The sequence below is a fragment of the Anas platyrhynchos genome, chromosome 19, assembly GCF_047663525.1.
Source record: "Anas platyrhynchos isolate ZD024472 breed Pekin duck chromosome 19, IASCAAS_PekinDuck_T2T, whole genome shotgun sequence".
Classification (NCBI taxonomy): domain Eukaryota; kingdom Metazoa; phylum Chordata; class Aves; order Anseriformes; family Anatidae; genus Anas; species Anas platyrhynchos.
In genome coordinates, this window is record NC_092605.1 from 5412621 (window position 1) to 5436126 (window position 23506).

The following is a 23506-nucleotide window of genomic DNA, read 5'->3' on the forward strand; positions in this document are numbered from 1 at the left end:
GAGTAATTTTGTCAGAAATAAGAAAAATAAAACACAGCAGCATTTAGCTGTTAGGGAAATAACTGTCGCTTTTTTCACCTGAGTGTTTGTGCTGTGGTATCTGCTTTTATCGGTCTCATCTGCTGATGTCCATATTTCTTTTTCTACATATATAATAGTATTTCTTAACTAGCTTATTGAAGAAAAAGAATAACATTATGCACTACTCACAGGTTTGAAAACTGCCCAATAAAATGAGGTTCTTCCCTAATTTCTGTGCTTTTCCCCGTGTTCCTTTAGTGATGTACCTTGATTGATGATGCTGTGTGCAACTTTTATTCCAGGAGAGCTGGACTGAAGCACAGGGGAGGGTATATGCATTCTGTCTTAGAAATAATGGGCAGGATCTTCCACTTCTGTCACTCTATACGAGTTTATAATTTGGCCTGGTGTTTGTCTTTCTGTTACTGCAACCAACCAACTATCAGTGCTGATGCATTTTCTTTGTCCTTTTGACCCAGGGAAGTGATAAAGGTCACCGAGATCCACACCTTATGAAGTATCAGGAAAAATTTGCTGTCCCTAGGGTTTCACTCTCTGCCCCTTACGCAGTGCTAACCTTACAACTGTGGGTATCGCAGCAGGCGTCTTGCAGCTGAGAAGGAAAGCAGTCACCAGGGATACCGCCATTCCGCACTGGTGCCAGCTGCAGCAGTGCTGGCACACAGGCACACATACAACAGCAAGTGATTTGTTGTTCTTCTTTTTCACAAAAAAATTATATACTTCTTCTTTGCATTAACCCTAATTAGATGCATATACTCTGAACAAAATAATGGTAGGTTACAATGTGTTTTGGCTGACGTGGTCCCCTGGAAGACTATTTGTTCTATTTCGGCAAAGGGTGCTTTGGACTGTATTCCATTTGGTTTGCATGCATAATTACTTTTGCATTATTATTTTCACCTTACCTTGCAAAAGATAAATAATCACAAATATTTGAATAGCGAAAAGCCTTGTATTTTCTGCTGTAAGGAAACTACTTTTAAATACAGTAAATCTGACTTTTTTTAAAAGATTATGTATGCAGACAACTGCAGCCAAGATATATTATTTATGAAGTTTCATCAAAGAATGTAGAAATTCACAGAAGAAATGATAAATATGTAGGAAACCTAAAGATTGCCACAGTTTATATAGGCTAAATCCTGTATGTTTCAGACTACATTTCTGTTTGAGCTTCTTTACCTCCCATTTACTCCAGGTGAGAACTTAGCAATGTTTCAAAGCAAGTCCTAGGAAAGATAACAACTCTGACCCTGGGGGGGGGTGAAAAAATATGGCACTAGGAAGTAGATCAGCTTATGAATGATTCATGGAGAAAGTGAGCTTGAAGTAAGTGGAGATGATGTCTGGGGAAATACAGTGTAAAACATGAGAGCCTCCTGGCTACCATGGGAAATACCAAGAAATACAAGTACAAATCTAACAGTGAAGGAAGGGCATGAAGGGAACAGAAGTGAGACTAGTAGTGAAAGAGTGAAAATGTTGAAAATAAAGGCATTAAAAAACACGTGTAGGTGGAGCTTTGAAGCATATGGAGACTGAGTTGGACATAAAACCTAATGCATGTAAAGTCAGCAAGACAAATAAAGCTGTGGGGATATCTCCAGAGCATTATTTGCAGCTGACAGATTTATTCAGTATGTATGAGAAGTGTAGTTTTTCATGGTTAAGAAAAGAATACAGAGCATTGGTTATCATTGCTACCTACTTTCCATTCTTCATTTAGAAGAGAAAAAAAAAAAGGAAATAAGTTCAGTCAAATTACTAGTGAAAAAAGTGTAATTATCACTGTTGAATGAAACAGGTGATGTACGGGATCTGGGTGAGCACAGAGCAGCTGCTGAGGTTTTATTCATAACTGAGCAAGTGTGTAGTCATTTATTTTGGATATTCATGTTTCATGCAGGAATGAGGAAAGGCCAGGGAAAATGGAAGCAATTGAAGGATGAATCCTGCTCCCATTCAGATCATTAGAAAATATTCACGTTGACTAAATAGAAAGGATGAACAAGTGATCAAGTCTAATGTATTTATCACTTCGAACACCCTTTTCCTACCTTCCTTCATAGAAGTTAGAGCCTGAAAACCATTACACAGCAACTACCATGTATTTAAAGGGAAGTGGCTGTGGATTATTCTCTCTCAAAAGCACTAGGTGGCATCTTTTAAGGAGCAGATTGTATAGATTTATGCCAAACTGAAAATGGGGAAAAAACTGAGATTACCAAGTAATATGGGGTAAAAGTGACAGGGAGAAAGTTAATCAGTGTGCTTTTTGCTTTTCAAGCTGTACAAAACAGTGATGGCGCTGTTCTACAAGTACCAATTCTCAAGTTACCTTTCTGAATTCTGGAGTTTTGGTAGACATGCTTATTATTGTTTGCTTGGTGCCTACCTACAGCTATAATTACCTCTTAGGTGGTTTGTATCTTCTTCGTTGTGCCAGTAATGATTCAGTAGTTGTAATGAACTTTGTTTGTCTTTGAGAACTGAAGTCATCCCTTTCCAGATTTTTGAGAAGGACCACACTAGAGACAAAGGTGTGACAATCTGAGAAAATAAGAAGAAAATAAGCCTTTTAAGAAAGAATTAAAAAAAAAAAATGCTCACTTAGAGCATGCCTCAGTATGAAGTTTTCAAACATCCTATGGTGCATGCAGTCCAGCACGATCTCCAAATACAAATTTTAAATCTAAAGCAGGCTCACAGATGGTTCTAATGAGCTGGTATTTGAGATAGACTGTGGCTTGAACAAAAACTGTTTAACTCCTGAAACACTAACATTTCCAGACGACTTTTAAGCTAAAGTACTTGCAGAACTATTTCCATGCATTTTTTAATTTCATAGATATTTCTAATCTACAAAAAAAAGACCTTGCACTTTTCCTTATCTACATTACAGTATAGTGTCACAAAAGCATACATCAGGAGCACTTTTACACACTGACTTATGGTTCTTTTTTCCAGCACTTTTTAAGTTCTACAGTTGATTTTGAACAAGTAGTAATAAAAAAGTAAAGTTTTTTTTTTTTTTTTTTTTTTTTTTTGTGATATAATATAATGCCCTATTAAGAGTATTACTCACTTTTCTCATGGAAGGGACATCTAAACTAAGAACAAAATTCAGGACTGCATTTTCAAGGTTAGTATGCTTGATAATTAAAAAAGGGAAAAGGGCAGCAGTTTCTTAATACATGTAAAAACACCATCCCTTCAAAATTAATTTTTAATTTTTGCTAAATGGTGCTGTGCTAAATATTTTAGTTCCAAGAATTGTTAGTGTAAATCACAAAAGTAAGCAATGCACTTAGAAAATTCACCTTTTTCAAAATCTGTAGACATAGGAAAGTACACACATGTATATCTATATGTATTTTCTCTGACTCTCTAAGCATCTCGGAGTTCGTCTAAATTTCCAGAGTTTTGTATAAACACAGGAGGTGGTGATAAACCAGACAGCAGAGGATTTGATTCAGCCCAGACTCCTGCCTCATATAGTCATTGGCATCTGTATGTAATAGCTGTAAAAACAAATTAAAACAGATCTCAGTAGACCGCAGGCATGGTTGGTTTTTATTTTCTTTTGTTTTGCCTTTTTATTTATTTATTTATTTAATGGGTGTGAATTACAATAAAAAGTTCAATAGAGTTAACTGCACTGCAATTTGACCAAACTGTCAGCTTCTGGAAAAGAAATAGCAGAAGTATCGTTGAATTGCATATAGCTTTGTAGCTCAGCAAATATGTATTAAATTGCATTGTTTATATTATTTCCTACTACAAAAAGAGTGAGAATTCTTTTGTAATCATTCTGTGAGATGGCTTGAACTTACACCACTTCAAAACCTTGTGTCACCTAAACTTTGAGACATCTTATTTCTTTATTTTGTCCTAGGTCTACCATATGGATGGGAAGAAGCTTATACAGCAGATGGAATCAAATACTTCATCAAGTGAGTATTTCTGAGGGAAAATGGGTCAGAGCTGAAATAAAAGCCCATCAAACTAAATGCATTTTTAAACTTAGAATTAACAGGGAGAAAAAAAAAAGGCAAGCTAACGAAAATGTTCACGTGTTTTCTGTCCGTCTTTATTACCAACATCACTTGTTCTTTCCTGTGGTTTAGTACTGCACTGTCCAGAGGGTCCTAGAGGGCTTAGTCAGAAATACAACTGAAATTCAGTGAGAACTGTGTGACTCAATTCTTCAGATGTCTTTGAAACCCCCAGTCCACAATACTGAGAACTTCCCTTGTTGAGTCTGACCCTCTAATGGACCTAGGAGATATGGAAAAAAATCTCATTCCCTAAAAGCTTTACAAGTATATATATGCATTCTTAAATGTTCTTAATTTGGGGGAGATGGAAGAATTCTAAGAGACTGTCGTGGTTTAACCCGGCCGGCAGCTAAACACCACAGAGCCGTTCACTCACCCTCCCCCCTCCCTCACTGGGACGGGGGAGAGAAGTGGAAAGTGAAGCCCATGAGTTGAAATAAAGACAGTTTAATAAGACAGGAAAATAATAATAACAATAATAATAATAGTACAATGATGATAATAGTACTACTACTAATAATGTGTACAAACAAGCGATGCACAATGCAATTGCTCACCACTCGCAGACCGATGCCCAGCCTAACCCCGAGCAGTCTGGCCCCCTCCCCCCGGCTAGCCACCCCTATATATTGTTTAGCATGACGTCAGATGGTATGGAATACCCCTTTGGCTAGTTTGGGTCACCTGTCCTGGGTCTGTCCCCTCCCAGCTCTTGCTGCACCCCCAGCCTGCCCGTTGGCAGGACAGAGCAAGAAGCTGAGACGTCCTTGGCTTAGTATAAGCACTGCTCTGCAGCAATTTAAACATCGGGGTGTTATCAGCACTCTTCTCATCCTAACCCAAAACATAGCATTCTACCAGCTACTAGGAAGAAAATTAACGCTGTTCTAACTGAAACCAGGACAGAGACATATTTTGAGAAAATAACAAGTCTCATTTAATCCATGGGTTTCAGTTCCATTGTGGCTTTAAGGAGCACAAAGTCCAAGAGTCTTACCAAATTCATCAGCTGAACTAGTACCTGGCTTTTTGTGTCTGCTCCTCTGATTCTGCCAGCACACCTCATAGTGCATTATAACTAGAACGTTAGTAATTTTCATTTTATCTCCTGTCCTGAATGGGTGTCTTGACGGGAACTCCTTTAACAGTTAGTTCTGCCTTGTCTCTGAACTATCTCTAGCCATTGATGTTTTTTTCTTGATGACATATCCTGCTTCATAAGTTCTTGCTTCATAAGTTCTGTTGCTGCTAGATGATGAATGAACAGGACTGAAATCATTTAGTTAAAATTATAAAAGAATCAAGAGATTTCCAAGTGCTATACCATTTAGAAGAAAAATCCTCATAATCTAGACTTTACACTTAAAATACTAAACAGCAGTTTACAAACTTGGTATCACAGATTGACATTTCACGTTGTCATTGGCTGCAGGTTAAGCAACTTTTATTCCATTGATAATGCCACTGAAGCTGTACCTCTTGCAAAAGTTGTCTTTTGTATTCTGCATATATACTGTTTTTGTTCTTGATTTCTACCCTATGAAAGTTATAAATTATACCTACAGTTGCAGTTTCCGTAGGCTTTGCTTTATACATTTTAAAGAGGGTGCCAAAGATTAAGCTAACTAATAATGTAGTAATTGTAATAGTGAGCGGTTGTTACCTCCTCCTCCTTTCCCCCAAAAGAAAAAAATACAGAAAAATATGTCTGTATCGAGAGACACCTGCATTTTTTTGGAAGCTATTGCAAACAAATTTTCAAACTCTTCAGAGATTAGAGGAAAGGTGATATTGATGCTACAATAACAGAGTATCTAAAGCATAAAGAAAACATCTACGAAAGCTTTAAATTAGTAATCATCAGAAGAGGCGATCATGTGAAAGAAAAGCACTAAGATTGAAACCTTATTTTTTGCTTTTTTGCTTTCCTTAAGTATAAGATTTCTGTAATGATTTCTAAAAGACTAGAATAATTTAAAAAAAGCTGTGGAAATTCATTATTTACCAACTCAAAATTATGGTTTATATCCTGCTAATGTCTTACAGGTAGAGAATTGGAAGCTTCTTTGGAAAGACCTACTTGATAAAAGCTATAGGGATTTGTGGTATATGTTAGGGAAGGTTCTTTTCCATTGTGTTCCCAGGTTCTGGAAGAAGAAGTGCATGAAAAAAAGTAGCTCACTGTATCTTCCAGAAGCTTCTGGAAATGAATAGCACAGTGTGCCCTTCCCCCCTCCCCCCAGTATACTGGTAACTAATTCATATAATAGTTTTCTTTATTATTCCTCCAACAGATTGAAACAATTGCTGAAAAAAAAAATCATCTCCATTCCATATATCTCATGAATCATTGTTTAATTAATAGTTAGATATTCTGGCTGCTGAAATTTACATATTCTTTAATTCTTAAAGTTATGATGAAGACGCTATTTTGCAGGTGGACTCACTTTTTAAAAGACAGGAAGGGCAGCAAATCTTTGCACTGAGATACAATTACTTTTATCCCAAACTCTTGCACAAGTCATGTTGAAGTTTATGTATTAGTTAGCCAAGAAAAGCAGGGACATTTTTTTTTTCTTTTTTCAAGCACACTGTTCTGTTGTCCTCAATTCACCCCATGGTGCCTCGAGCTAGTTGTATTAAAGCAGACGAGATTTTTTTTTTGCAGAGGTTTCCAAACACACCATATATGATAGCACTTTCAAGCTCTAATCAAAACGTGGCTTTCATTTTCAGATAGATGTAAATTCTGGGATTTATACCAAAAAAAAAAAAAAAGAAGAAAAATAACTTTATGTAGAAAAATAAAGGAAATTAAAATGAATCAATAGCCAATTTCATTGCAATGGAAATAAGTATGAGAGCTGCTGTGAAAGTAGAGGACTGTTCCCTTGGTCTCCATCTGTTGATAAAGGGAGCCATTACAGCACAGTTGGAGGGTTAAGGTGAATGCTGGATTCTGTCCTAGATAAAACGTTTGAAATACAGGTTTATGCCAGCATAATTGGAAAATGAGCTTGAAGATAGTATTATACAAATTATATAATAGAAATACAATTTAGCAATAGAATAGAAGTATTCTCACATTCTTGAGACACTTTCCCTCTTCTCTTTTTTTTTCTGGTTTTGTTACTTGTGTTTTTCATACAAGTGCTTATCTGGATGACTCAGCAGAAGCTAAATTTGCTAAATGTGCTCAAGAAATTTCTTTTAAGATCTGCACTTGGATGCTGAACTTTTGCAGCTGTAACAATAAGGTGCTTATTAGTAACAGTAGAATCTCAGCTAGTCTAGATGGTGGAATCCTAATTTCACAAAACTTCATGTTTCTCATATTGTCTCTGCATGTTGAAACTACAGATTAGAACTGAGTAGATCACATGAACATGCTTTTTAAGGAATTTTTGCATATCTGACCTTTGATCAATAACGGATCATAAATGTTCTTCCCTCTTCTTCATGTGCTCCTGGCATTACAAGTGATAGGAGCTCACGTTTTTCATCGTTGTTACCTTCTGTAATCTGTCCTATGCAGTTCTTCATGACAGTCTTTATGCGGCAGGCAAGGAATATTTATCTGTTCTAATCGCAGAGAAGGGAATGAAATCTCCCTCCGTGTTCTTTTGAATGGAACAACCACATTTGTTAAGAGGTCTTAATTGAGTTCATTAGAATGGAATTAACTGAACATTGGAATAAGACATCACAATAATTAATATTCCTTTTTACCTATTTCCTAGCATTGCTTACATGACTGGTTCAAAAGGTTGTACAGAGCGTAAACTAGGCTTTTCCTATGCTTGAAAATTCATACCTCTCACTACTCTTTGTAATGTGCATGAAGTCCATCTGGGAAGTTAACTATTTAGAGCAAGGACTAAGGGTTACAAAAGTCTCTTGTTTCTAACAGTTTGGTAGAGATTTCAAGATGAAAACTCTACCTAATGTTGAAAATAGCTTTTTCTAGGAGGAATGTAGCTTGACTTCCATCTTTATCAGCTGATCCTTTTCAGAAGCAGTTAATCAAATCATTTAAATGAGGATTAGCAGAATAGTTGATACTTTATTGTCCTGGTACCGGTACTATAAACTTGTTCTCCTTAGCTGCGAATTTCAATCCTTTTGTTCTCTGCTGTTTAGAACAGCCAAATCTTTGAGGGCATTAAGAGTTATTTCAACACTAGCCCACTCCAGTGTATACAGATAGAAAAACGTGTTATAATTCACTAAGTGTAGCCACAATTTAGCTGATCTTATATGTGGATTGTGCTTTTTCCTATGCAGTTATGCTATGACACAATACAGAAGCTGCGGTGGCTCTGTTCAAATCCACAGCAGTTTTACAACATGCTGAAGACAATCAAATATTATTTTAATTAGTAGTTGCCTTCAGTTCCAATGTGTTTTATTAGGCCATCAGCTAGTTGAGTCCATAAATCTATATGTTATAAATCTAATGCAGTAAACACCCCAGAATGGAATCTTAATAGCGCATAAGCTTGAGACAGCTTGCTGTGAAATTTCCATAAATATCTCTGAAGGGGGTGTAGCAATATGAAGTGCATGAGAAATCAGAGTTTAAAAGAAGCAAACCAGCTGGCTTGTGTTACACACTAAAGTGAAACCCACTTATGTGAATAACTGACATGAATAAAACATTTACATGGCTATATTCCTAAAACGCTGAACTGCTCTCCACCTATAAGAGAAAGCTGCTTCTTGTCCACCAATACTCACTCACCTCAAGTCAATTTTTGAAATCACCTCTTCTACTCAGCAAATCATTTCAGTCTCTCAGTAAATTATAATAAATCAACCAGATTGCTAAGGATCAGTCAAAAAGTACTGGCAAGTGTGAGAAAATTAGCTTTTAGACAGCTAGTGTCATAAACTCACACGATTCGGTGCTAGGCATTAAGGTCATGTGTATAAATTTACCATGAAATATCAGACAGTAATGTAAGCCTCTCTGATTTACCATGAAGTATCAGACAGTAATGTAAGTCTCTCTGAGCTGCATCTCAGTATGCATTGGAGATAAAGAACTTCAAATGTCTAACAAATATAAATTGACAGTTATCAAGAGGACAAAAATTACACCAGTAGACTAAAAGGCAGTGATCAGCTTCATTGGTAGTATAGCTGTGCTTTCCTCCTGCTGGACAGTAAAAGTTTAATTTGGCCAGAGATACGTGTTGAAATAATGTTTTGAAATGGTGTGCTTTAAAATAAAGGAGAGGCAAGCACTATTTTATTTTGCATGTAGCAATACCATCAGTCATTCACACATGGGCCCAGATTCATGGCCCGTCAGTTGATGTATAATAGAAATGCATTACTGGTGTCTGTTTCCTTCCCAATTTACACTTGGTATTTCTATTCCTGTTTATATCAGCAAATTCAATCCAGAATAATTGAGATTCTGTCCTCATTAACTCAAATGGGTTAGCCCAATGGGGTTTTCAGCAGTCTATTGCAATTCCAAAATCAGAGAAGAAAATCATAGAAAAATCTAGATTGCAATAAATCTGGAGATCAGCTAGTCAAGCTTTCGGTTGAAGAATAAATTATACAAACGAAGTCTTGAATATTTCCAGTGGTGGAGATTCCACCACCTATCCCAAACGCCCTATTCCAATATTTAATTATTCTCACAGTGAAGATTTTTTATTTTTTTTTTAATCTAGGTAGAATTTCTCCTGATGGAGATTATGTCCATTTCCTCCTGTCTGTCACCATATGTCCTTGTAAGAGTGCCTCCATTTGCTGTATAACTACTGTTCAGGTACTAGAAGAATTCGATTCCACCTCCCCAAGCTTTCTCTTGTCTAGGCTGAACAAACCCAGTTCCTTCAACCATTCTTTGTGTGCCAAGTTCTCCAACCCCTCTAGTCATCTTGGTGATTCTCCACTGAATCATCTCCAATTTTTCTAATGTTTGTCTTGACCTTGGGGGACCAGTATATTGAAGAGATCCCACATAATAAGGTAAAGAAGTTGGGTATTAATGAGTTTTACCTATTAGATGGTTAAGACTGTTCTTCTGTTGTGACAAATTCAATTACTGATGTTCTGGTAGAAATTCCTGCCCTGAATAGAAATTTTATCTGTAAGGCCAGAAACAGCAAAGGGCTAATGAGCCCTCATCTCACCTGCATTCAGATGTATAGGCACTTAGCAATCGGCTGGGTGGCATTAGGATGGGAAAAGTTTTGTAAGAGAAAGTAAATCTTGTTCACTTTTAAAGCTAATTATGTGGTCATTTTTGCCCAAGTTTAGTTCACAAGCAGTGTTGAGTGAGTTTAGTAAGTGTTGTAACCACTGCTAGAACAAAATTTCACTTTTGTTTTATGGTCTGGAATTAAAGTCCTGTCGAAATCACAGCACAGCACCAGTGCAAACAGAAAGACAGCATGTTCTGTCATTGAATGGATTTTGTGATTTTGTGACTTCTGAGTTTGATTTTTATAATAGGCAAAAGAGTCTATCCAGAATTTTGCTCCCCAAATGGAGTGTCAAATATGCTAATTAATTAATATACACTGGTTGTTTAGAATCACACAGGAACAGTGTAAAAAAGCATTGCTGGGACACTGATTTTTTTCTCCAGAAAAGCCATCAGAGTTAAGCTCTTCCATCCTCCCACTATGTTCACCTTTAACATATGGCAGCTCTGTATCATGAGACTGGCACCTAAAATTAGGTAGGGCCTTGCTATTCTCCCTCCCACTCCCACCCACTCCTTGCATATGTATACAGTTTGTAAGGACCAGCTGTGAATTTTGCCCCTGTAAACACTGTTTTTCTAGCTTTTTAATAGGGCTAGATTCCACCTATTCCGAATTAACTGTTACTTTTCTCAAGAACATTTATCTTAACTTAAATTTGCCTGAAAGACAAGTAGAAGTTCCCAAAGATGTTAATCTTTCGGGATGTTTTCCATTAGATAAGTTAGGGCCTGTGATGTTTTCTATCGTAGAGCAAAAAAGGAAACAGTAATGTTTGATTTAGTATTATCTTTCAGTAATTTACCTAGAAATCAGAGGCTTCACATTGAAGCATTGCATACTTCAGTGTGACAAAAGAGGCACTGAAGGTGCTCTGACCATGTATCAGTATAACAGAATAGAATTTCGTTCACGTTCAGTAGCAACCTAAAGCCAAACAATACTTAAAATGCAGATTAATAAAAACACACATGATGCGTTCTGGTAGCTTTTGAAATGATATCTAACAAATCAAGCTTCCACTTTGAAAAATAACAAATCATACTTACTTTATCTTATTCTATTTTGTTTGGTTTTGCTTGGGAAAGAGCCATCATTAATTTTACTGAAAGCTGGGCATTCACAGAAACTGTTTATGATTTTATGACTGAACTAAGAATAGCAAAGCATGTGTGATAGATGAACTTCTGTAGTATAAACACTGATGTTTTACAGCACTAGAGCTAAAGGTATCATCATAAAAGGAAAATAAATCACAGTTGATTTTACATACTCTATGCTAAATTGAAAAAAACAAAGCTGTTCCTTTGAGAAGCGTACTCTACATTTCTACTGCATTATAAAGAAAGAACCCCAAAAGCTAACATATTGATGTGTGTTCAGTTTTTCCTCTACTATTCCATTACAGTATACATGTATGCTAGTGTATTACAATATACTAGTTAAGTGTAGGTTTTCTAAGTAATGATTGGAGTGGCCTTTCTTAGAAGAAATCAAGTTCAATAAAGTTCAAATTATAGCAGAGGTGATCTAGGAGTAAACTTTTGTATGTCCCACTAACATTTATGTTTCAGTGACTTGAGAGTAGCAAGCTAAGAAAAACTGTGCTCTGCTGTACTGAACATGCAATTGAAATTCCCCTGGACTGAACCCAGGACCAGCTCTGCTTCTAACTCCCTCCATAGTGGTAGGCAAGTTAGTTGCACCAAAGTTGATATTTAGCAAAATCATTATTGTGGGTGTCCTCATCTTATTAACTTTGATGGTTTGTGAGCAGGAATGGATATTTTGAGGCATGGAGTATTCTGTTTCCACTGAGTTCAAATAATGATGCAGTTTTTTACATCTGTGAAATTGGGCCTTTCCTTTTTTACACATCACTCAGAAATAGAAGTTGCTTTGAAAATAATTCCTTTTACCTGTCATCCTCAAACCTTCCTATCTAAAAAGAGAGGAAAGAATAGTTCTATAGTCACAAGAATTTGCAAATATTTAAATAAAGCTGGCTCAGGCTAACCAAGTTCTAACTATTGCTACTACTTTTAAAGCATAACATTCTAAAACTCTGTATACATCAACTCAACATCAGTTGAAACACTTTCAGATGTAACTGTAAGAATTTGGGTAATCCTGACATATTTCCTTTTGATTTTTGGATGTCCAGCTTGTGACATCTCAGAGAACTTTTATTTTCACGAAGTCTTAATGTCTGGCATCTGAATACCTGCCCCTTTGCTGTGTCTAAAATTGGTTGCTAGGAATAAATACATACAGAAGTAATGTTCCTCTTCAAAAATTGTGCCCCCTGGTTGTTCTTTGTTCACTGTCATTGTTGAATGAAAACAAGACATTAAAAGAAACAGCAGTGATTTAGTGTAAGACATTTTGCTAACTAAAAAATCATGAGGGAAAATTCAAAATAATTTCTAAGGTTTGGAAGTGTTTTTTTGCCAGATAATCAAGTTGTGGGGAATTCAGTTACTCTGATGTCCACTGAAATCCTGTTGCATGACTATAAGGAAAATGGCCTCAGATGTAAAACTAGGAAACTTGGCATTGGATTTTATGATAACATGATCTTGTAATACAAGAATGTTAAGACCTTAAGCTGCTTTTGGTTGGGTAATTTTTTTTCCTGAGTGGTTGTTTGTTTTTTAATTTCAAGAACCAAAATGGAGAAACATTCTTTCAGTTTCCACACACGCTGCACACACTGTCCAGGTTCTGGTCTATCATAAGACATCTGTTAACGTTTCCTCAGTGAGGAAATACTTGAAGCTGAAATTATATTGCTCAAGACTTGTAAATCCCACTGCAATCAGTGTGTTGATTTCTGTTACCTCTGCTGGGTAATTTTACTCTTAGACTGGTGTGATCAGAGGTCTTGTTTTCATCCATTCACTTGGATATTACTGCTACAAACAGAACTGGAAATTTGGAATTTGCACTCCTAGTAAGGTTTCCTGTGTTGGGGCAAGATTTGGCACTTATGGGCTAAGCCATGTGTTCCTGAGGTCTTCCTGGGTTTTGAGAAAGCCATCAGAAGCAGAACAATGCACAGCAGGGTTCTTTTCTGTATGTGTTTCTTCTGAGGCACTCAGGCTTTAATGCATTTCAGTACACACGTAGTTTAAATAACCCTTGAGCGTGCTCTAGGCTGTAGTAGGAAAAAACTTATATCATCTTGGCCCAATTCTGCTTACCAAGGTACCAGGCCCACAGGACTGATGCAAACTGAGCGTGTTTGTACAAAAGGCCCCCTGTGTCCCGTGCAGGATGGGTGTAGCAGGGGGGCAGGCTGACGGACCCCAGGGCACCCTGAGAAGAGGATGGGTTGTCCCTCCCTGTTGGAGCAGTGGTAGCAGGGCTGGATGCACAAAGCTAACGCTGCTGGTCTGTGTGGTCTGCTGCTGCTGCAGAAATACTGCACTGGAGTTTTTATGATGTTTACTTAACAGACGCAGGATTGTGAGGTACTGCATATTTTTAAAGAGCACTTTTAGGGTAATAGCAGATGGCTAATACCAGGGTGAGGTAGATTTCAGGTCATGGTTTAAAACTGCAAGAAGACTGCATATCCTGTCGCTCAAACCTTTGGGCTTATTCAGCCTTTGCTCAGATCTACCATTAGAACTGTTTTCATTTTCAACTAGCCTATTAGTTTGTTGGGAATAATTTTTAATGATCTAGCACATTATTTAGATGAACAAATCATCCTAGTGGTAACTGCCTTCTGAAAGTGCCCATAGATTTTTCTTAGTGGATAATTGTTTTATCAAGGAATAAATGACAAAAGTTTCATCTGGAGTTTCACCTTATATCCCTCAATTTCTAATTACTGTTCAAGCAAAATCTTCAGTCCCTGAAGGAAATACAAATAATTATAACAATAAAATTATGGCACCTTAGGACACAGTTCCAAGAAGTGACAAGTGCTCTCAATCTTATTGCAGCCAATAAAAGGTAAGGTCACTGCCACCTTCCAGGGCCTAGCATCTCCCTGGGACTACTGTTATATGCTGTGTATGTTCCGTGCATTGAAAGAGGGTCCAGTTTTAAACCAATTTTAACAAAAGAGGGGGGGGGGGGGGAAGAAGGTTTAGTTTCAAATCATACGATTTTTCATAAATACAATACAAAAACCCTTCCCAAATTACCTGTAGGTTCCAAGTCTGGAAAATGTCTTTCACAAATGCTCTTTGATTGATTTTACTTGCATCAACTTCACTTGGTTGTTTTATTTTATTATAATCCTTTATTTACAAAATTAAAATTCTTTAGTTATAGCTAAGAACTAGTTATTCCTTGCAGAGCCTCCCAGTATCTGTTCCTCAAAAGACAATGGGTCTTGCACCAGATTGCTCCTTTTAAGTAATCCTGGTGGAAAAATTCAGCCAGGTGTTAATGGCTGTGGTCCCATGTCAAAAGAAAAACAAAACTCTAAAGAATACTGCATGACTGCATTGTGGTTTAGCATCCTGCACAGTGACTTACAGCAGCTGTGTAGTCTGCAAGACTCTTCACAGTCCCCTGTTAGGATCCAGAGTTTAGCCCTAATTGGAGAATTCACTTTAAGGTGAACGCAAAGTTTTTAGCATTTTGATTATGTTCAAAACCTAACAAAGACACAGACGTTTTACACAATTTTGTCTTAGAATTTTCTTTGAATTATGCTTTTCTTGAATGACTGCCTTAAGTTCTCATTTTAAAAGAAATCATTTTCCTTGCAAAGAAGTAAGAGCCATAAGGAGGGTAATTATATTGGGATTTTAAATAATTCACTACCATTTCTTTGCCAGAAAAAAAAAAAAAAATGATCTCATGTTTTGTTTTTCCAAGCTCTAAAATTTTTCCTGTAATTTGGTAATGTTAAGAAGATAAACTAAGCTACTGACATATTTCAAGATCAAATGTTTTTGGTTTCTAACAATAACTTTGGTTTCCCTCTGATGGCAATGACTTGTTTGAAAACCTGCAAGTCTTTAGATATTGTTAATTGCTAGAACATTTGCAAACGGAACACATTTTACATTTAGAATGTGTAGTGCTGGCTTTCTATATCTTTTAATATTCAGAACAGTTTCTTCAATTAGGCAAAGCCTAGAGGTAGGTTTGAATTCCCTCTAGCTCATACTGATGGCCCTAACACACACATCAGAGAGGATGTATTTCTAATACAGGAATGTTCTGCAAACCAGTAAATCTGGGATTATCTCTTTGGACTGATTATGTCAAAGCTCTTTAGCCACAGCACTTGTGGGGAGCTAAAAATAAATAGCCAGGGGTTTATATATTTATTCTTTACCTAAATAATCTGTGCATATTGTGTGTGTCTTTCTACAATGGGAGACATGTTATCTGGACTTAATGTTTATTTATAAGAGTTCTTTTCCTAGTAAGGATTTTAACAAAGGGTTTAAAACAAACTGTCCTACAAGAAGCATTCATGGGATAAATCTAGTGCTAGTTTAAAAGAACTGAAGAACTATCAGAAGCTTTTACAGTTAATTGACATTAGAGCAAAATTTGGCCTCGGATTTTGAAACTGGATGAAAACTAGTTTTCTTCTGTCATACTGTTGATTAACCAATGTTATGCCACTGAATATAGACAATTTTATTCCGCATTTTAGTGCCACAATTCAACATTATTAAAGGATAAAATATTTTTTACATTTATGTGTATAAGAACAAAATCAGGTTCTTAAAACAGTTAGCAAAAAGTTAGGCATGCTGTCATTTGCTTCCTGTCCTAATGTACAAGGCAAATCTTCTGAATAATAAACACCAAACAAATAATTTTTAATTGGTTACATCAAAGACTCATGAATGCTTCTTTCCATAACTCCTCTACCCCTATGCAGTATCTCCCCTTTCACAGGACTGATACTGCATGCTCATGAGAAAACAGAGCTAATGATATAGGTAAACCACAGTTCAAGGCATGCTACAGGGGAAGATCAAATGAGAAAAAAAATAAGATTTTAAAATAATTTGGTTCTTGTTTAAATTCAGTAATGGATTGCTGAGAAATGGCTTGATAAAAGGAGGCAATATAAACATGGAAAATAGTACTGCAGGCAATAAATTTGACATTGGCATAGATGGAATGGATGGAGTCTAGTTCATTCAGCTCCTGTGATTCTGCAGGTGTTGGAAGGAGTTCGTGTCTTAATGGAGATAAATGATATCACGGGCTGGGACTTTAATTTAGAGTGCTAACTTCAGTGATAAGCTATCATGACTGATTTTGTTTAATGAAAAAAATATGTTGATGGCATTTCCTGACATTACAGAAAACATTGCAGAAAAGTATAGCAAAGGCATTTTCCTTAGTAGATTTACAAATACAAATATATTTATAATATAAATACAAATACATGTTTCTCTGTGTTGGGGAATAATGGGAATGATGCTCTTCATTAGATAGATTTCCTCTTAAAAGCACGTTTTATTCACAGTTATCTCATAAAATATTGTATAAGGACTGTCTTCATATTTTTCATACTGGTTATTGCCATACTTTCTAAAGGCAAACAGTGAAAGTTGTGTTCATTGCTAGTAAAAATGGCACATCCACTTTCTTAGAATTAAATCATTACAATGGTTACTGTACTTGAGAAGTGTCTGCTGCGCTATGTTTGTTCTAGCTACGTGTTCACTTGTACTTCCTGGGTTCTAACTTGTGAAATCCATCTCTGCAGCTCCAGTGAGGTGATGCACATGTTTGTTATACACTCAGGAAGGAATACAGTCCATCCAGTGCTGCTCTGACCAAAAATCCAACCAAACAAACAAGCAAAAACATTCATGCATTACCCTGACAGATAACTGGAGCTTCTTGTTAGGTTTGGTTTTTAAGGATGAGAACTGAGGGTTGGTTTTCGTGTTTTTTTATTCTTGCTTGGTCCTTTACCAAGACACTGCCTCAGTTGAATTACTGGCTACATTCATGGATTACCAGTTCAGAGATAGGTTAGCTAGTTAATGCAGCTCGAGGTGTGATTTATGCTAGCATCATATTTTCCTCTTGGGGAACGTTATTGTCACGCTCATCACATTCAACTTAGTCTAAGCTCAGTGAATTCAAATGCAAGGTGTGAATGCAAGGTAAAATAACCCAGTCATGTTACTGGAAAAGCGACCCCCATAACATTAAGTCAGTGTAGTGGAACATTGTCTTGGAAATTTCTACTTTAATGGATTGATTTCCACAGTCAGATATTCAAGAGAGCATTCTTTAAGACAGAAAGGGGAAGTATTTTCACTTGAAAAGGTAAATCTAGAGTGGTTCCATCATGGCACTTCATATTTAATTAAGCTGATGTACCTGAAAGATGAGTATAGGCATGGGCTTTAGGTACACGGTATGTTAGAAGCTGTGAGACATACTGAGAGCAACTGTTTGTCTTTTATGGTGTATATTTTATGTGCCATATTTTTCAGCTACTTTTTGTAATGAACTTGTATTACAAAATTCATCTTTGCACTGACTTGACTATAAAAACGGTGAATTTATTAGCAAGATTTTTTTAAGTGAAAAGAAGCTATTTCCTTTACCAAGAACATATTATTCCAGAAGGGAGAAGAGGCTGTGTCTTGCCCACACACAGTATGGCTAGCATGCATACTACCAATCATAAGGTGTACAGTGTTCTCACCCTCAAACAGTAAGCCCATTCCATTTGTCTGTCCTTACTGAGCCTTGAGCAGGTTCTTTCCATTCATGTAGAAGCTTAACAAGAACTGTAAAGCAGCTTAGGCTGCATTTCAAGTATAGGGTTTAAGCCTTTAAAAAATAACACTCCCTTTTATTACTTACATGTGTAAACGCTGTGGGAGCATCCCCAGAAATTGTTCTACAGGATGTCTAAAGTGCATCCTTTTTAAGGTTTATTCATCAATATTTTATTTTTTTTTTTCTGCAAGAAGATAAATACCTTAACGATGAGCATTTGGTCAGCTTCCTCTTGTCGGCTGTGCCTTAGTGTCTACCTGGTCTGATGGCAACGTTAATACCCTGGTAGCTTCTCAGAGTTTTGTAAGACTGATAGTCTGGGCTGTACATTGTTGCTGGGTTAATTGCCTGCAGTTCTATTAATTAACAGGAAATGTCACTAGGCTGTATCAGGAGTCTCTTACAGAAGCATTCTCTCATATTTATTTGGAATTGAGACCTTCAGTCCACGTTTTAGCACCCACAAGGCTCCTCATTTTGTTTCTAAAATCTCACAGTTAGCAAGACAAAAAGAATTCTGTATTTGAAAGTGTGGTAATGATCAAAATGAGGCCAGAAAATTGCAGATTCCATCTAGTATGTCTTGTTTCTGAGGTTGGTAAACCTCTTCTGGGTTCCTAATAGCATTTCTTGGTTCTTTTCTAGCCATGTGACCCAGACAACATCATGGATCCATCCTGTAACCAGTGCACTAAGCTTGCGTTGCTCTGAGGATGATGACGATGGAATAAGAGAGTCTCCTGTGTCCAAGAGCTGAGAACGTTCTGCTGACAAAAAGTAGTTTGTCTAATTTCAGTACATTAGTGAGAAGATGCACACTTTTTAATCTAATTACCTTCTACTCTGATGTAATAGTACCCCATGACACTTCTCCCCTTGAAGTCAGAGGGAGCACTGCTGTTTGTTTAGGTGGGTTTGTTCTTGGGTGCCTCAGAAGCTGCAGAAGTCTCTGTGCAGTCCTTAACCAGCCCCAGTTCAGTGTGCAGGGATCAGGCTTACATTGGGAGCTGATGCAGTCTTTTCATGACTTCTGTATTGGCATAACTCCATTGACCTGAGATCAAATTTTCACAGTTTTGACCAGCATGAGAGTTAGATTGGGCCATTGGATGTACTTCACCTGGTAAATTCCAGCTGATGCTTTGCTGAAAGGTGTGAGGTGAGCTTTTTCTTTTTTTAACCAATAGTAGTGAGTGTAATGTAGATAGATGCCTTTTGTGCAACTACTGAATAATCTGATTTTTATAGAAGTTTTTGAAGGAGTTTTGCTGATAGAATTTTGACAATTTATTACAAGTATTGGAGTCCTGATGACTTTTAAAACAAATACTTATTTTTAAACATTTAAGTATTTTAAAACAAACACTTATTTTTAAGATCGTTGGTTGGACTTTCGGAAAATGAATCTTTGATAAGTTGTCAAGTAAAAATAAACCATTTGGTAGAGGACACCATGCTCTGTCAACAATACGAGGCCAGAAAGAAAATTATTCTACTTTTGTACTCTGCTAAACCGATACATACATGCATCAAATACTTCAGTGGAAGCTGTGAAGTTTCAAGTACAATGAAACCTGTGAAACCACCTCCAGGATCAGCAGAAATCAGTCACCTCCTCAAAGTTGATCTTTAAGTAGAACAAAATCATTTTGTAAACATTGGTGGTGATTTAAAGAGGATAAAGAAAATGACAGGGAGTGCTACTGCAATCTAATGAACAAGTTTCACTGTACTTCAAAAGCACAAGATATTTTAAATCTCATTATTCACAGCTCAACATATGATGCCAGCTTTGTCAAATATATGATTCTATGCTGTTTTTTTTCTGGAGGCTCTTTATGTGTGTGTGTGTATTATATATATTATATGGTAGGTGTTGACTAATGAATGAAAGAAGGATCTGAAACTTTGCAGAGGCACTGATGAATATCCCAAAGGAAAACCCTCTCTCTGATCTTCAGGCCAAGAAAGAAAACAGTATTTTAACAGTGTGAGAAAGGCACAGGCTACAATCTGCATTTTCCTAAGATGCATGCTTCAGGACTTCAGAACATCCCTGAAAAGGCTGACGTACCCATCTTCACCTCACTCATTGCCTGATACAAAGAAATGAAGCTGTACAGCCACATTTTTTAGAGGTCTGTATCCAGCAGCTTTGTCATTAGAGTTAAAAATTCATCTAGTCAGGGGAATGGATATCAAGACCAGACCATGCCCAGTCAGGCACACTGTTGCTGTTGATCCTTTTGAATCAAAAATGATGTACAGTTTTAACCCAAGTCAAGTCTCTTTGAATAGCAGTGCAGCAATCTACTGCATATGGCCTGTGAGCTGCAGAGCACATCACCAAATGTTCTTCCTGCAGGAGAACAAAGTGCAGCTCACAAAAGAGTTTTCTGCAGGCTTTGCTGGAAGATGTCAGGATATTTTGAATAAGCAAATAGGAAAAAATGTTTTGTACTTTTAACTAGGTCAGAACCAAATTATCCATGAATCTACACAGGTGGTGTGGATTAGGAGGAAGAGCTTGCTCAGCAGACCCACAGTAACATATATTTCTGAGAAAATTTCTCATAGCAATAACACTTGAATGCTTCATTTGTATTTCGCTCCAATGGCTCCTACGTGCTTCATAGCCTCCTTTGTGTTCCCCGAGAACAGTCTGAAGGCAAAAAGCGTGTGCTTCAGTTTCAGGGCCCGGCACTCTAGCTGCACCTTTCTTTAAATCCCTTTTCTGAAAATGGCATAGAGCATGACCCACAAACTGTATGTAAGGTACTGAATTCCTTGCAATATTTACTGTAGCCTTAGTAGTAATTTGACTGATTAATAACAGGCACTTTTGGTTCATAATTCCATGATAGTATGCAGTTCCAGATTACATATAGACCAGTTTTCCAGTTCTGTTTCAGAGAATTTTGAATCTCCACTTGACCCTCGCAGTCGATTTATTCTGCTAGTGGCTTTCTGACAGCTAGCTGGGTGTTTCAAATAGGCAAAGCTATTTAGGGACAGAGACTGTGGATCAGGCAGGCTTCATCAGCAGAGGCTTTATAGAGACCTAGCAGCAATTTAAAGCTGTCCTTCTGCTAGATCAGCTGGAGGAGGACAGCTATGCGCATACTGCTTGCCCTTCCCGAGGAGCTGGTAATGATCTCTTGCTCCGAGCATGCAATGCACAGCCTGCTGTGCACGAGAGGGGGAGAAATCAAGACAAAATGTTGGCGTTCTGCCGGCTCTGCTTACTGCCTCCACCCCCAGATGAGAACATTTCAGAAACCTGGAGACTATTTCTCCCTCTCTCTTATAAATTTGCCTAGAAATTAAAGACATTAGAAGCAGATCTCTGCATCTATCTAGCTTCTTCTCCAGTAAGCATTATCTCTTCAGATAATCCGCTAGATCAGATTCTCTGCTATTGAGGCTACATTTTCATACATAGAATCTCCAAACGTTATCATCTATTTTTGTACGCTGGCATACTTGTTTCCTAGGTTATTTCTCTCTATCTCCCGTTGTCTCTTCCTTTCTGTGAAATATTTTGTGAAATTATTTTTATTAAGGGGAACTGCGTATATTGAGAAAATGGTTCTAGGATAATTTAAAAAGAGTTTGTAAAGAGCGGTTGTCAAAATATGCAACACTGTAAACAATAACTTTTCATTTTTATTGCAGAATAAAAAAAAATATGTGGAAAAAAAACGGAAGTGTACTTTGTAACATCTAAAATAATGAAATTACAGCTTTAGAAGGGAGTGGCAATTGGGCCATAAATAATTCCTGTACCTCCATTTATTTTTCATGTAAAGATGACACCGAAAAATACTGTTCTTGTACACGCTGGTATTAATCTTTACCTGAATACTTGCACCCACTGCCCTTCAAATACTGCAAATACTCCAGTAAACTTAAACTGGCACATTCACTGTCATCAAAGCAAGTAGCATAACACAAATGCCTACATAGACATATTAGATACTCAAACTCATAGATGCTAAATAATTTCCTTGGAACACTACTCAGTGTCTCACTAAATTCAATGATCCTTTCAACAGACGAACCAGATAAATACACACACACACACACATACATGAGCTGGCTATTCCATGGGCATTGCATACATTTTCAGGCACGTGTGCTGGCTGGTGCACAGCCACACTGCCTAACCTGTCCTAAGCCACTGGTGTTTTACAAGCAGGTTAGAGTAATGGCTGCACTGTAGTTTTCTACAGTAAAGTCTACAGAAAAGATACAGATATTATGTAAGCAAATACATGTAGCCTCTATAGATTGTTTTATGATCAATCAGAAAAACAAAAGCAGTTGCTGTTTGTGCACAGACATTTGATACATGGTAAGGGCCATCACCTATGTTTATTTGGACACAACCTTACAGCACTAAATCTCTTCTGACACTGATTTTATTTGGAGCCTTCAGGATTCATGTGGGTTTGCTGTGGTGCTAGACTGCACAGAGAATTTCAGTTTCAGTTCTCAAGTAGTTTCTCTCAAAGGGTGATCCTACTCAGGCTTTGTCTAGAGAGCCCCCTGCTTAATATCATACACTTTAAAACTATAAATGATGCAGATTACCTTTCCTCTTTGTATTTAAAAATATTTCTGCTGGTGGAAATCTCTTGTGTATTTCAAAGTAAAGATTTCGGTGATAGAAAGTACTTGCTTCCTATGTGGTTAAGCAATACCAGTCACTTCATCACCTACTATTCAGGCTATGCAAGCTATTGAATCTGCTCTTGTGTATTTTCTGGAACTGTTGTAGGCATGTAATGGGACAGAACCACAAGTCAGTAAAGGACAGAGAGGACAAATCTCACTTTTTCTGCTTTAACATAAATTTTCTCATATTTTTAAGAACAATTTTTAAAGGAAGCTGGAAAAGCAGATCTAGCTTGCTACAATTTCTGTGCAGGTCTCTGTGGAGCCCCACATAATTTACTTACACTCTACCTGGTTGTAGTTTAAGGAGCGGAAGCCAGTAGTACCAGATCTGTAAATCCATCAGCATCTTTGGCCTCCATTGTAAATGAAGGAATAAGAAATTACACTAAAATGAGAAACAATGTAACAGGGGCAATTCCTGTTTCCCTAATAAAACTTCCTATCTGCTACTGATCCTTGCAATTAGCTGGTTTATTTCAGCACATATTTGCTTCGTGGACACTCCCTGTAGCATGGCCTCATTGGCACCTCCCACGACTAAGGGCTAGGGTGTCTGCAGGTATAACCTGAAGGCAAGGGAAATCCTTTTAAGAAAAACGTTTGTGGTTGTGGGAATAGGCGAGGTGGTAAAGGACTGACTGGAGGGAAAGGCTTTCCTGTACCTGCACATTCTGTTGTGGCATAGCCTGTAGAAGTGGCTTTTCTTGGAACTGATGGGGTTCTTAATGTTCTGCTCAAGAAACTCCCTGAGAGCTACCC

The 23506-nt window shown here is 37.2% G+C and overlaps 1 protein-coding gene and 1 long non-coding RNA gene across 8 annotated transcripts in view; one reads left to right on the forward strand and one right to left on the reverse strand.

Annotated features, from left to right (window-relative positions):
- STXBP4 (syntaxin binding protein 4) overlaps positions 1 to 21769 on the forward strand; it is a 73201-nt gene extending 51432 nt beyond the window's left edge. For all 5 annotated transcript variants that reach the window (XM_038165262.2, XM_038165263.2, XM_038165264.2 and 2 more), the window contains 2 exons: positions 3941 to 3998; positions 18713 to 21769. In XM_038165262.2, coding sequence (XP_038021190.1) covers positions 3941 to 3998; positions 18713 to 18824 — 170 coding nt within the window. In that variant the 3' untranslated portion in view covers positions 18825 to 21769. The remainder of the gene's footprint in view (positions 1 to 3940; positions 3999 to 18712) is intronic.
- The window catches only part of LOC110352057 (uncharacterized), a 61898-nt gene that overhangs the window by 22777 nt on the left and 15615 nt on the right, over positions 1 to 23506 (reverse strand). For all 3 annotated transcript variants that reach the window (XR_011804113.1, XR_011804112.1, XR_011804111.1), the window contains 2 exons: positions 3366 to 3566; positions 2457 to 2595 (listed from right to left, as the gene is read on the reverse strand). This is a non-coding gene — a long non-coding RNA (uncharacterized lncRNA). The remainder of the gene's footprint in view (positions 1 to 2456; positions 2596 to 3365; positions 3567 to 23506) is intronic.